The sequence below is a fragment of the Oryzias latipes genome, chromosome 15, assembly GCF_053564925.1.
Source record: "Oryzias latipes strain Hd-rR chromosome 15, Olatipes_Hd-rR_3.1".
Taxonomy (NCBI): Eukaryota; Metazoa; Chordata; class Actinopteri; order Beloniformes; family Adrianichthyidae; genus Oryzias; species Oryzias latipes.
The window spans coordinates 27,348,867-27,364,057 of record NC_136251.1 but is presented as its reverse complement, the minus strand read 5'-3'; the positions used below and the strand labels follow the sequence as shown (position 1 = coordinate 27,364,057).

At 40.5% G+C, this 15,191-nt stretch overlaps 1 protein-coding gene across 3 annotated transcripts in view; it reads left to right on the top strand.

Annotated features, from left to right (window-relative positions):
* Positions 1-15,191, top strand: part of slc35f3b (solute carrier family 35 member F3b) — a 43,611-nt gene that overhangs the window by 25,984 nt on the left and 2,436 nt on the right. For all 3 annotated transcript variants that reach the window (XM_020709676.3, XM_078932279.1, XM_011484572.4), the window contains 5 exons: positions 8,491-8,830; positions 11,746-11,965; positions 14,251-14,376; positions 14,761-14,953; positions 15,044-15,133. In XM_020709676.3, coding sequence (XP_020565335.1) covers positions 8,491-8,830; positions 11,746-11,965; positions 14,251-14,376; positions 14,761-14,953; positions 15,044-15,133 — 969 coding nt within the window. The remainder of the gene's footprint in view (positions 1-8,490; positions 8,831-11,745; positions 11,966-14,250; positions 14,377-14,760; positions 14,954-15,043; positions 15,134-15,191) is intronic.

The following is a 15,191-nucleotide window of genomic DNA, read 5'->3' as shown; positions in this document are numbered from 1 at the left end:
AAGTTTAAAAAAAACTAAAAAAGCCTAAATGTGCTTTGACCGATAAGGTTCTTTGTGGGTTTAACCCTAGAACTATTTTGCTATTAAAAAGTTACACCATCACTTTTGCCGGGTAATTTTTACACAATATTTATACCGAACAAAAAGTACTTGTCATAAAAAAGTAGTTCAAAACATGACAACAAATGAATTAGATGAAATATTGGTTTTCTTTTATTTTCAACTGTGGTATGTGTAACAGGGTAAAAAAGAAAAACATAGAAAGTTCCTAAAAACATTCTCAAAAATACTGAAAAATTAGGAATTTGAGAACAAATAAATCGTAAAAAAAAACAATAAAATGATTCTGGAAATTTGCTCTTTGGTCCATCCTTAGATTTGTGAGACTTTTCTGGTGAAGGAACAGCCTCCTTGACAAGCGATAGATTGAAATTCATGTATAGTAGTTTTGCTCAGGCGAAAATCACACGACGATAGTGCTATAGGGTGAAGAAAATAAAGTGCTATGCATTTTCAACACTGTTAAAATTACTTCATCAGGTAGTAAATGGCTACTGGATTAAACGACCAAAGAAATGGCAAACAATCTGCCTGAATCGGTTAGAACTGAGTTGTGTACGTGTCACTGAGCTGTGTGACAACAACCGCCAGACTAATGAGTGATCATCTTCCGTGAAATGTCTCTCGTGAGATGTTCCTGTTTTGGTGCAGATCTGCTGAACGAGGCTTGATGTGGCGCACTGCACTTTAAGCGGAACACAAAAGTAAGACGCTGAACTAAATGTTAGCTGATAAATAATTAGAAAACAATTCAACACCATTTGAATCAATGTCAACATTAGCTAATAAAATATTGTTATTCTTCATGGAATCATTTTTTTCTCTTCTTTTTCTTTCTTTCTTTTCCCCCCAATACACCTAGTGTAGATGATAAAATAATAATATGACAAGTATAAAAAAATAAAAATAAAACATCATAATAGTGGTAGGAATATATTCCTTTAATTCCCTTTCAGGCAATTAATCAAACTATGTAACAGTCGTATAGATTCAATGTACATACAGTACATGTGATCTACATTATGGATAGATGCAAATGTGTTATGATTTTGACTAAGCATAATATCAAGAAGTTAACATCACATTTCTTTATTTTTCAAAGAAATTAATGAATTATCTCAAATAGATCGGAAAAATCTCTATATTTTAATTGTCTTTTTTCTCTTGTTTTTTAAACCGCTTGAAATAAACAAGTCAATCAATAAACCAATAAATAAATAATAGCCAAGTTTTTTTTTCTTTTCGTATTTAGTTGAAACTGTAACCAAAAGTGAAACTGCTACCTTTTCTCTGGATATAAATGTCTTCGCTTTATTTTCTTTTGACCACATAAATCATTTTTCTTTAGTATAAAAAAATGTATGTTTGCAAATGAGTTTTTTAGGCATAACTTTAATTTGATGTGATTTAATAATTTAGTTCAAGCATTAAAAATAATCAAACTGTTAAAAAAATACAGATACATCAAACCTATTTTAGCTATAAAGAAATGCATTTGTCAGAAAATAAAGAGATGATAGAAGATGATGCTACCATCTTGACAGTGTAATTACTCAGTCATAATTAGATGTTTTAGCAGGAATACTGTACACACATGTCACATCAGATTCCATAATGAGGGGAATGAAAGAGGAAGAATCCAAACTATACCTTTTTCTGTTAGAAAGCATTTCTGGCTTTGAATTGTAAAAAAAGTCTGTTTGGGCAGCCGCTGAGCACACACCTGAAGTAGTTTGTAATTTATTGCTTTTGCAAAATATTTAATAATTTATCCAATAAAGTGCTGGGACTCCTGCCAGTCTTCAGAAAAACTAGTCATCCATCACTCTCCTTCTCTGTCCTGAAGCTGTGTGAGATCAGGAAGATTTCCCTCTAACTAGTCATTTTTGGCACCAGTTTTACACGTTGATGCCAAGAAGATTTTTTCTGATGCTCTAATACAATCATGGCAGACACCACCACATCTAAATGACAATGTTTTGTCATGTCGCCACCCGGTGAGCCATCAGAGGGCTGCGGCACCGACCTGTGTGATGAGCAGCTGTTGCAACATTTGTGCAGGTCACGCCAGAGACAAGCGGCAAGTGTTCCGCCCGTCTGCAGGGAGCTCGCCTCTGCGTCCTTCGAGGTTGAAGGAGAAAGCAATCAAAGCTGAAGGCGAGTGGGATCAGTAACATTTGTCCCACCCTTGTCTGCCCTCTGGGGCTGTTGCTCCCTCAGCCCATGCGGTCCAGCCTATCAGCTGGTTGATGCGGCTGGATGTGTTTTCGACTCTGGTGTTATCGAGTCGGACAGGCTTGCCAGAGGAGCTCGCCCTGGTGTGTTGGACAGCCTCTTCCTGACAGGTTTGCCTCGCCGAGCTGACAGAAATGAGAGCCGCAGACTCCCACTGTCTGTCAGGCCCGCAGATGACAAAGACTGGGACTGCTGTCCGTCTGTCTGCGGTGATGAAACTACTGCTCTGGTTCATACTTCAGAACATTTCCCCCAAGTGTCTCTCAGCTTTCAAACACAGACCGCCATCTTTCAAAAACTGCCTTTGACCTGTGTGTCAGATATGACAAACCAAATAAGTGATAGGAGATTGAAGGGAGTTATTTTGGCTCCTGATTTACTGATTGATTGATGCTGTGTGACAGCCATAGACAGGTTTAAGGATGAACGATGATTTTGCATTTGCTGGCCTGTTGCTGATCTTGAATATTTTTACCCAAAAGTTTCAATAAAAGATGAAGGTAGTGATGATAGGCAAATGATACAGAGGCTTCGGAGCCTCTGTCACTCTTCCTGAGGTGGGGGTATTCGAAGTGGTGTCAGATCGAAAGACCTATATAGACAAAAACTTGTCTGCTTCTGTGAATAATCATTCCAAATCAACCACAACTCGCCAACTTACAAACCATTATCTTTGAAGGGTTTCCTTAAAAACACTTCACACACTAAAAAGCAATGTTCCTCAATTCAAAGACCATAATCATTTGCACAGTAGGAAAGATATTTAATCCTGAAAGAGAGTTTTAGTATAGTTTTAACCCTTGTGCTATCCTAGGCACTTTAACATTGGGATTTGGGTCATCTAGACCCACTAGACAGTGCGCTGAACCTTTTTTCTTTAATGATTTGTGAACCTCTCTGGTGTCCATGGATTACATTAAATCTTTCCACCTTTACCCACCTTTGTCATGGTAGGAATAACACCTCAATGTAAGGGTGGGGTCATCTAAGATAGCACAAGGGTTAAATAAAGCTCAACATTTTAAGTCAACCCTCAAAAAATATTTACCATGTAATGGAATTAGTTTTTTATTCTTTGGGTTTATCTGAAATGTGTTTTAGAGCAGTGGTCCCCAGCCTTCTTCAGGCCACAGACCGGGATAAATATAAACAATTTTCATGAACCGGCCTGTACAAGGCAGAAGTGGGTGTCTGTTATTTATTTAGCCTCCAGTTTCCCTTATCTTTTAGACATTAAGTTTATCTTTATTCTCTTCTGCAGATGGTTTGCTTGTGCAGCATATTTCGTGCAGAAACCATTAAAATGTGAGACAGATTTTCCCTTAACCCACAAAGGTTTAAGTGGAACCTAAGAAATTGGACGCTAAAACTTTAGCCTCCTGACTTTTAAGGTGCGACGGATACGTGGAATAAGAGAAAAACAAAAACGTATCTAAAACTGGGATTTTCCAAATAAAATATTGAATGTTCAATTCAATTTTATTTGTGTAGCCCAAATTCACAACAACAGTCGTCTCCATGGGCTTCCAATGTGAATCCATTGTTTGAACAACTTTTTTTCAAATTTTCATTGTAATGCTGATGAAATCCTTATTTGGTATGAATGAACAAAAGCACTTGGATGACAACACAGACTTTTCTGAACTTTATTGCTTTCGTGGGATTGAGTTGGTTTTTTTGTTTTTAGTTGTCCACCAGACGTCATTGAAGACTTGAAGGTTTGAATCTTTTTCGACACAATTGTTAGGAAAGCCTCAGTGCTTCGTGAAGCTTCGCTTGCCCGCCACTAGATGAAGGTAAACTTTGTGCCTAGTTACAGCCAGACTTTTGTGGGGTTGAATCAATACAAACTTCACAGTACAAGAACTTCACACAAACACATTTGATTGTGAGTCAGCTACACAAGTTGACTCATACTCGTCCATCATGAAATGGAGCCGGCAGTAAAGTGAGAGGAGGTGTTTGTCTGCTGTGTGTATGGGGATTGATCTGTTTACCCTCCTGAATCACTGAGGTCTATCGCTGTCGTGCATTCCTGCTCCCACACTGCTCCCAACAGCCAGAAAAAAACTTTCTCTTGCCCCGTTTGTTTCCCACTTAGCTGAGCCCCCACAGTAAAGTGCTGACGCACGGCCACCCTGACAAAGCAACTCAAGCCTGATGCTACCCTCAACGCTGCCTGCCAGCATCCTTGTTCTTGCTTTGAGGTAAGCAGGGCAAAAGAGAGAGACAGGTGGATGGCGTGGCTGGCGGCGTGAGCGACGGCCCCCTCTGGGGCGCAGCAGAGGAATGTTCTCAGCCTGTCATGGCCAGGTTGTGTGATGCGGGAGAGCAGGCAGCCAGGCAGGGCTCTGCTGGCACGTTTTGGATTTGCAGCTATCAGCAGGAGAGATCTGCACTGCAGAGACTGCAGGGGAGGGAGGAGAGCAGTGAGGCTGGTAGGGAATCAGGGAAGCATGGGCTGGGGGGGGGGAGCAAAAACTAGCAGGATGGTGGTAAGATAAATTGTAAAATCCTCTGGAGTGCTCCACAGTGCTTGTTGAGTAAACATCTTATGAGGTAGAGAGGCATTTTGAAGAAAAATGAACACACAGGGATGCTGCAGCTGTACATGGGCTGCATCAGAGAAATACTTTTTTCATCGCTAATTTTGGTGGAAAAACAAACTTCAGTTGGTATAAAATATTAATTTCATTCACCACGTGTCATAACAAAACCTACAGATGACAAGCTCCTATGTTCAGAGCTCCTTCCTGTGTTTGAGGGCTTTAATTTAAGTGAGTGGTTGGGAATGGATACGTTGAGGAAGTAACAAGGAGAAGTCATTCACAGCTGTCGGAGCAGATCAGCGTGGGTCCTTCCCAACACTCTCATCCTGTCTCCAGGGATTTCACAGATTCCTGTAAGGATTTGTGAAAGGGCATTTAGACATAAACTGGGTTTATAGAAAATAGACGTATGTTTAAAATAAGCCCAACTGTTAATAGAGTGACTGAATCTACCGCCAGCAGCTAGCGTTATTTATGAGGCTGTTCATGCTTGAGGTCATGGAGTCACCTTGACGTTTACATTCCATTATGAACTGGTGAGGAGTGCACAGTTAACCATTTAGCAGTTTAAGAGACCTCATTCCAAGTGTTTTCATTTGCAAAGATAATTACCTCAAATTGCACAAGCAGCAGAGCCTTTCCATCTTGCTGATGCGTCCAGTTATGGAAAAATTAATCAATGTCAAGCGTCAATGAAGTGTGTTACCTGCAAGTCATCATTCTCGGCCGCAGTGGTAACAATTAGACGTGTGGAAATGATTGTATGTTTAATCACAGCAGCTCTAGATGATATTTTCACCTTTTTGCTGTATTAAATTACAGATTGTACTCATTACTCATTTGTGGATCTTAACAAGGGGTTAGAAAATAATGATGTATCACTAAATAATGAAAAAAATTAAAGATAACAACCAAAGACAAACAATGTGACAAACATCAGTAGAACAACAACTTCTTCTGTTACAAGGTTGTTAATCTTCAGTAATATTTGAGTCCAGAATCTGAAACAACTATTGATTCTGTACAGTTGATGCCCATTAAAGAATCACTGATGAAAATCGTGTTTTTTAACATCAACTTATGACAGATTTAGTGTATCATTTGTCAACAAAAGGTCTCATAGTTCACTCATTTTACCGTAGTATACCGTATATAAATTCTGGACAGATAATCTCTGATTTCTCCTGTTGAATTCTGAACAACAAAGAGGAAGTCTATAGACTGGATGGACTACAATTTAATCTGTACTCAGCTTAAGAAATGGCTAAAAATGGAAAACTGTGTTGGACAAAGTGAAGTAAGAGATTTGAGTTGGGTTTAGTCATGGGTTCACCCATCTATCATTACAAAACCCACATCCCAATGTTTGAATTCAGAGTTAAATATTCAGTTTTTAACAGGGGAGTTGATGAGAAAATGCTCATTTTTTAAATCAGCCCCCACTCGTCATTGGTGTAAGTGGAACATTTGGTACTTCTGGGTTTGCTTCATATTCAGAAACAGAGTGTGGGGGCATGATCTTAAAAGATGGGGTGTGAATCCCACCCCAAATCTTTGAATATGCATCTTTGCACTGATCCTGTTTTTCAGTACAGGTTTTGGACTGAATCTGGGGTCGTCAGGTGAAGCTACATAACTGTCAGTCTTATATTTTGTTGTTGTTCTTTTTCTAGTTCTGGTCATAACCGGGCCAACAAGGGCAACTATGTAATGTTTCCAGGGAGTTTTTCCTGCTTAAGTATGAATGCAAACCAGATGAAAGCGTGAGAATATTCAGTAATCGATCCCCCAATTCAAGAAAAACAAAAGGCAACAAATAAGGAGTAAGGAAATGTTTCCTTCTTTTCTTTATTGCCCACATGAAGGTGTAAATTCAGAAATACAAGTGTTTTTGTTTATTTTGATGTGAACAGCTTCATCAGAGAGCTAAGTGTGTTCCGTGTCACATTTATTTTCAGGGAATCTGTCTAATTGTGTCAGAGCTGGAACTGCTTAGCTGGACCTCAGAGCCTCCCTAGGGGCTGATTAGCTTGGCCCATGGCTGCATTCTGAAGATTATGATGGGGTGCAGTACATGGAAGAGGTTGGTGCCGCAGGATGTCGGACGGAAGCCCGGGAAAGACAAAAAAAAAAAATGCAGCTTAGCATGTGCGAGAGGTGACCTTCAGAGCGAGACAGTCTGTTCAGAATAGAGAACTGCATCTCTTACCCTTGTTCCCATGTCTGTAGAAAATTTTATCTCTGTCTTTATTTTTATTTTTTTAATTCTTGCTGATTCAGGACAGCAACAAATTAGAATCATCTCTCACTGGTGCCAGATTTTAGGGTTGTCTGAACCGTGATGTTCTTCTGAATCAGCTGCGGGGTTCATAAGTCAGGATGCTCAAACAAAGCAGCATCTTAACGCCACCACTTAGACTTATTTATTTCTTTTACAAACCCGCAGTGTAATATTTCTAGTCCACTCAGTCGTCAAAGGAGGGGGATTAGCATCCCAAAAAAAATCCTGTTAATCTGTGAAATGATGAGGCCACCTGGCAAGGTCAGACGCAGCTCCTGCAGGATAAAGTGGTCCCCTTTATTGTGTATGATGGATGGTCCCATTGTCTGCAGATCTGAGCAGCACATTCATATGCAAGATACTGGGTGTTTCCTGTTGCACGATGCCCACCTGGGTCATCAGTTCAAGGTGTATGATGAAAATGTCATACAGGAATAAAAACACAGGCTTCGCTGTCCTGTTGATGCTGTGACGTAAACATTTAAATGCATCCCTCTAATTCAGCATAAATGTAAAACTGCAATTTTTTTATTCCAGCCAGCCAGCAGCTTGCAGAGGAGATAAATGAGCAAAGGCCTCCCTGCAGCAGATCATTACCTCTGGGAAAAAAAATGTCAGGGAGGTCCCTCCTTAACTTTTTGGAAAGAAGCCACAGGAGAAGCATAATGCTTATTAAACAGCTGTGCATCATAAATATTAAAGCATAATCAATACAGACACTTAAACCTGTCTGAATGAATAATGCATTGGCTGGTTTTAGTTGCAAAGTACATAACCGTTTAAAGGATGATGTCGCTTTTCAGGTAACCCAGGTAGTCCGTGATGATGCTGCTGTTAGGAAGAGGCAGCAGGGGTTGTATCTGTGATCTTCAGAGGCTGAAGGGGACAACTTGACCTTGACTAAACAAACGGCAGAGGGCGTGCGAGTCGGCACAGAAAAACAACAGGTCCATGATTTGCTTCACTTCATGCATTATTGAAGACGTACGGAGGTCATCAAGTTCTGGCAGAAGAAATTAAAAAGTTTAGAGTGTAGCAGTACGTGTGCCTTTGTGAGTTTATGGAGACACACATGATTGCACGGAGATTGGATATCAGATCCGTCCCTGTGTCCTCTGTTCAGCTGCCGCCTGTCACACTCGATCACTATATTTTTAACCCGGATGTCTGACTGATTCCTTCAAGTTCATGCAAATGATGAAAGCAGCTATTTATATGTGAGAATAAGCCATAAAATGCAATGAGATCAGTCCAAAAAATTGCAGAAATACTTGTTCCACATCCAGTATCTCTGTATTACAACTGTGGTATAGTGGAAAGGTTTGATTAAATTGACTAATATCACTTTAATGTGTGTTCATGCAGGAGAGGAGCGCTGCAGAGAGAATGTGGTGGGTGCCGCAGACGCACAGGCGGCCGCCGCCACTGGAACGGAGGGCGGCTCCAGCCGGCGGAGGCCCCACTGCTGCATCAGAGTAACGGCTGTACAGGTGCGGAAAGCCCTGTGGGGGATTGCCATGGTGGTGTGCGTGTGCTCGTCCTGGGCAGGCTCCACCCAGCTGGCCAAGCTGACATTCAGAAAGTTTGACGCCCCGTTCACCCTCACATGGTTCGCCACCACCTGGAACGGCCTCTTCTTCCCGCTCTATTACATCGGCCACATGTGCAAGAGTCCAGAGAGGCAGACGCCCAAGCAGAGATTCAGGTTGGAAGATTCACACTGCAACACAACAAGTGAGAGCGCACAGGTTTAATAGTCAGTAGATCAAAGTCATCTTCACAAAGTGTGAAGGTTGAGACCATTAATCCTTCTCCCAAACTTTTCACTGACATGCTTACAAGAGATTAATTAATATAATAACCACAAATAATAGTAACTTTGTATGAAACTGTTCAAATTCTAATAAATGTCTTATAAATGTTTCATAAAGGCTTTAAAAAATGTATATAAATGTCTTTATAAGCTGCATATTAAACACTTATTGGTAAGGTACAGAATGTCTTATAAGTCTTCTATAAATACATCACTAATGCTTGATAATATCTTATAACTAGGCTATTAAAGAATCTTGCTATAAAGCTTTAGCACAATAAATCATAACTAACTTATTGGTGAAAACGTTTCTCTGTAAAACGAGATGTGGCATCAATAAATGATCTTAAGCCACTATGTTAATTTAATTTTTTTTAAATGATTTAACTCAAATTGTGATTTTCTTTTTCTTCTGTCCTTTTTTTCCTGCTGGTATACAATAAATCTAAACAGGAGTCACAATTAAAAAGAAAACATAGATTTATCAATACAATGTGATAAAGATGATTAAAGCTGTATGGATGTTGCAGTAAATACAAAGTGCTTTAACAGTTACAACTCTGTTTATGTGTGAGGATGCAGTCAAGCCTGTAATCCAATTACAAGCCAATTTTATTCCAGTTGTCAGAATGTAGTCCAAAGGACAAGCTTATCTCTTATCATTGCTACCCGCTGCACTATTTGCCTACAAAAGGCAGAGGAGAAAAGGCTGGTGGGCGCTGCGTGCAGCTGAGCCGCGGGAATCAGCTCTGCGTTTCCGTTCCAGCATCGTGATGTAAATCCTCTCGTCTTCTTCAAGGGCTCACGCATGGATGTGTGGCTTCCCGCACTCTTGCTTGTGTGCTCTGATTATCAAAGCTGGAGTTTGCTGTGCGTTCAGCACGCTCAACCCTCTAGTGAATTTTAGACCATTTTCCGAGATGACATTTACAACAGCGGTTCTGTGTTCGTACTTGAAATATCCAGCCTCCCAGAAAACCGCCTTTTCTGCTTCAGGGGAGGTATTTTGTTACTTTGGATTTATTTTCATGAAATTTGTATTACAAGCTTTTGGAGTAATTAATCTGGGCATTAGCAGTATCTTCAATCGATCAATCAGTGTATTATTTGTTATGAAAGCAGAGGCAACCAAAGTGCTGAACACAAAATCAAATATAAATAAAATCACTAAGCAATATAATACAATAAAGAAACAATATCAATACAATCAACAATAAAAACAACAATTAACAAGCTGTCCCACTAGATCTTCTCACTGGAGTTAAAAGCCTGAGTAAAAAGGTTTTTAAGCATTCCAGAGCATTCCAGTGTTTGGGAGCTGCAGCTGAAAAGGTTCAGTCTCCCCAAGTCACAAGCCGAGTCCTGGGAACCAGTAAAAGCATTTGATCTTCAAATCCATCATCAGAAAAATACCACAAGAAGACGCTGAAAACACCTTAAGATCTTCATCCGTCTAACCACAATAGACTGTAAGTTTGTGTTCACACAGCATGAGCTTTTTTTGTTTTTGCAGCTATTTGGTAAATGTCAGATGGGAGATCTGATGGATGCTGCAGAAAATTAAAACCTATTATTGGCCAGAATGTAGAGCCTTCACATCCAAAGTCAGAAAAAAATGAAGTGCTGGTGAGCCTAAACATGCTTGTCACTGATTGAATGAGGTGGTTATTGAAGGAGGGTAAGAAATGTGCTTTTAGTGCACACTCAGCTGCCCGGCGTTGAAACCTGCTCTACAGTGTACAGCTGGACACTCTGACCAATGTAACACCTGCCGCTCTTCAGTTCATCTGGCTTTATCGCTTTTGCAGGACCAGGTTTCCCGGGGAAAGAAGTTTGGATTTTGAGAACACAGCTAAATCTCCAAAATAAAAGTCTGAACTACCGAAAAATGAATTTTCAGAGTAAAATCATTTATTCTTGAACAGAGGAACATGCATCATACTGAGGAGAAAAGACTGAAACAGCTTGATTGCGACCACTATGAAGTACTGTGGAACAAAATTTTACGGCGCGCTTCCTCTCTTACGCAAAGAGACTGCGCCTCTCTGACACAGGCCAGTGACTTTTAGGCTGTCAGCTTTTATTCAAGGACCTTCTGCTCCAGCTTCTTTGGTGCTGTTAAAATCTCACTTCCTTTGCAGGATGACGCCCAGACTTGAGCCACAGTTCAGAAACTCTTTATAAGTGACTACTTGACCAGGAAGACAGCTCTGGAAATGGAACTTTAGGAGTTTTGTTTTCAATTAACTCCCAGAAAATTGTTTCTTGTGGTAAAATCTTAAAACTCTGTAAAAAATAGAAGACCTGCACAGAAGCTGAGAAGGAAAGAATGTGAAGAAGGATAAGATAACTCTTTATTTGAGGGGAAATATATATTGCAGCATTACGGAGGAAAAAAATCAGTTTGTTTAAGAAAAAATAAGACACCAGATATTTACACAATCATCCAGGGAGCTGGTTTTTTAGGCCATTGCACCAGAAAACTTGTGATTCTTGTTGCAAAACCCTTTTTTATTGATTTTTCACAGCTCAGAATTATCTTCAAGCCTCAGTCACATTTAAGTAAACATAGCAATACATGTCTTATTTGAATCTATATTAAAGTATTACAGGGAAGAATTAGATAAAGCAGCTGAGAAAATGCTTGTTTTTATTCACCAGATTATTGAGCTCAGTGACTTTTAGTTTAGCGTTTTATCAAACAAACAAGGGAATTGTTGCACTGAATTGCAATTTATTTATTATAAAGATGTTTTCTTTCACAAATATTAGTTAATTTTATATCCCCCTTTTCCCCTCATCAACAGAGAGTGCTGTAGGTTCTTCGGGGACGATGGGCTGACACCCAAGGTGTTTTTCACCAAGGTAGCCCCCTTCGGCCTGCTGTGGATCCTCACCAACTACCTGTACCTGCAAGCGCTCAGGAAGATCAACACAACAGACGTGTCGGCGCTATTCTGTTGTAACAAGGCCTTCGTCTTCCTGCTGTCTTGGATTGTTCTCAGAGATCGCTTTATGGGGGTCAGGGTGAGTCTCTGGACAGCTTGTGCTTCTGATGGGTGTTGGACTTCAGCCATACATGTCAGAAATCATTATTGTAAGTTACAAACTGATCTCTGAAGGCATAATTTTATTTTTTAAGGAACTTTTCACCAGAAAACTATATTTACAAATTGGTTTTAGCACACATTTCATATACAATTGCTTGCAGAACTATTTTTTCGGAAGTTATTTTTACCAAAGATCTGCAAATTAAGAATAAGCAGCCAGGATTTGATTTTATGTTTTGTAAACAAACTTCATGTCCAAACTCCAGAGTAAATTCATCACATTGTGCTGAGAGAAGTTCAGACACTTCTTACGTTTTGGCTCAGTCTCACTGTATAACCTTCCAGTGGTGCACTCCATCATTTTTAGAACACAGAAAGAAGTACAAGTTGTGAGCTAAAAGTGAATTAAAAGTTTTGCACCTCCTTCATGATGTCACATTTATTCTGCACCCATAGACCCTAAAGAAAAACAAATGATTTGTGATGCTCTGATGAGATTTATGTTTGCATGCATGCGTTTAACACTCAGCAGTGGGGAGTGGGATATCCGCTTGACAGCGCAATCACTAATGGTTGATTGATTCACGCGTGGCGTGTGTCTTGCACGTTGAGTCTGGACAAAGAGAAAGGAGATGAAGAGCCGATGAAAAGCAGTGTTCAGTGAGAAGGACCCCATGTCTCCGTTAAGCCCACCGTACCTCCACCCCCCCAGTATTTGTAATGAAAAAGCCTCAGTAAGCGACAGTCCTGTACTCCCTCTCTCTGATGCTTGGTGGAGGGATTGCAGTGCCTGAAAATCTGCAGCAATGCAGGGGATCCTGGATGTGTGGGTCACGAAGGAGAAGTGGCTGTGAAATAAGCATTACTACCTTTAAATGGATATTTTTACAAGTCATTGACTCAGTCAGCTGATGAAAAGGTAACACAGAAATCAATTTCGTTGAAGTAATTGAATATTTGTGGTATTGACGCAAAGTAGGATCATTCATCATTCATCATAATTAGTGGTTGCTGATAGTCGATATTAGTTCATTTTGAACGATCCGATTCACTGACCTTAAATTGATTCAGGACGTCTTTAGCCCAAAATTCTACCAGAGATAAATATCTGGGTACTGAACAGTGCAGGTAACATTTTCCAAATTCATTGTGTTTCTTGTAAGATAATCAAGTGTAAACTAAATATGTGTACAAACAAAAAAGTGAACAATGGTTAATGGCAAATCCATTCACATTTTAGTTCCCTAATGGTCACTGTTGTTTTTCCACATTAAAATAACACACATAGAATATTATTTGAACATTTACCACTCTGTTTGGTCAAATAATGGGCTGGAATGATAATTTTCTGCTGTCATAACATGTGTGTTGTCTGCAGTGATAGTTGTTTTTACGGTATAGTAAAATAAACCTACATTGCTTCAATCCAAATGGTATTTTTTCAGTAATATCAATTCTAATGATTTTATATTATTTCGAAATGATTTTAGAACGCTTTAGGTCGATTCGATTAACAACTTGCCTCAGAAAGATTGATCTGTTTGGATCCTAGAAATATAAATCTGTTCATCTGTTAAGTCGATAAATCGTTACACCCCTAAGGACCACTGTTGTGATGGTCCATGTCATTATTCAAAGACATGCCTCTTCTAACCTCTTACTCTAATCTGAGCAGACCCGCTACCAATAATGCTCCAAGCAGAATGAAAGGTGCTGCAGAGATTGGCAGGATGCCTGCAGTGCAGAAAAAAAATCCCAAATTGCAGTGTGGCTTTGGTCAAGCAAGGAAAACCACAAAGCTCGTCTATCTTTTACTCCCCTCTTGATCCACTCAGCCAGCCTGGAACATGTGCCCATTAAACGCCCGTGTGTGTTACGATCACAAAGAGGGACGCACATGAAAGCTTTGCTTTCCTGCTGGCTGGCTGTGATCAGGAGGAAACGTGTCGTCTTGAAACTGGGATAATCGCAGAGGCAGGGGAGTGGGAGTGATGGGGGGTGGGTATCTTCTGGACGGGAGAGCAGGAAACCAACAAACCCTGAGCAGGTTCCTGCAAAGCATGTGTGTTTGCATGTGAGAAAACATAAAAACAGCACAGCGCACATTTGTTATCGACTCGCACCCCTGGGAGGTTTGGGATGCCTGCGCCCGCAGAGGACACCGCATGTGCCTGCTGTGTCGCCACGCAGCATAAAGGCTCCTAATGAGCAAAGTGGGGGCAGAGTGCCGCCCATCCATCACTGGGTGTTGTGTCTCCCCAGATAGTGGCTGCGATCTTGGCCATCGCCGGCATTGTCATGATGACCTACGCTGATGGATTCCACAGCCACTCAGTCATCGGCATCACTCTGGTCGTGGCCTCTGCCTCCATGTCTGCACTCTATAAGGTCTTTGTTTACTTCTATAAGAGAACCATAGGAGCATGCATAGGATAAATAAAAATAACTTGACATGCATGCATGTATTAATAGTTATTTCTTATGTAAGAAATCCTGAGCTGCTTCCCTTCTGGTTACATAACTAAGTGGCAGAAGACAGGAGGGGATCATGAGTCGAAAGACTGTCAGAGACGTGTGTGGATTTATTACAGGCTTCAGGTGGTAATCTCTTGTACAAATGGGAAATAAAGCCAAATTTAATAAGAGCTTTGCTGCCTAATGTGATAAAACAATGGCCTCCCTGCATAGGAGGGAAACTCTATTAGCACTCCTGTTAGCACCCTATCAGGGAACATTTCACACATAACCCCCCTGTGTCTATCTTCATCCCAGGTGCTCTTCAAGATGGTCCTGGGCAGTGCCAAATTTGGAGAGGCGGCGCTCTTTCTGAGCATTGTCGGAAGCGCCAACTTTGTTTTCCTCAGCTTTGTGCCGGTCATCCTGTATTTTACACATGTGGAGTACATTAGCTCAGCTGCAGACATCCCCTGGGCCTACCTGTGTGGGGTTGCTGGCCTTCTTTTTGGTACAACAGTAGTGGTTTTGTTTGAAAAGCACTTTAATGACATTAATGACCATTGGTGTTCTAATTCTTTTTTTTATTTTTTTTCCACAGCTTTCAATATCCTCCTGAACTTTGGAATTGCCATAACCTACCCGACATTAATTTCCCTTGGTATCGTCCTCAGCGTCCCTGTAAATGCCTGTAAGTCTATTGCACTACATTATATGCGTTTTTGAAACAGCGGCCTCTTTGGGCTTTT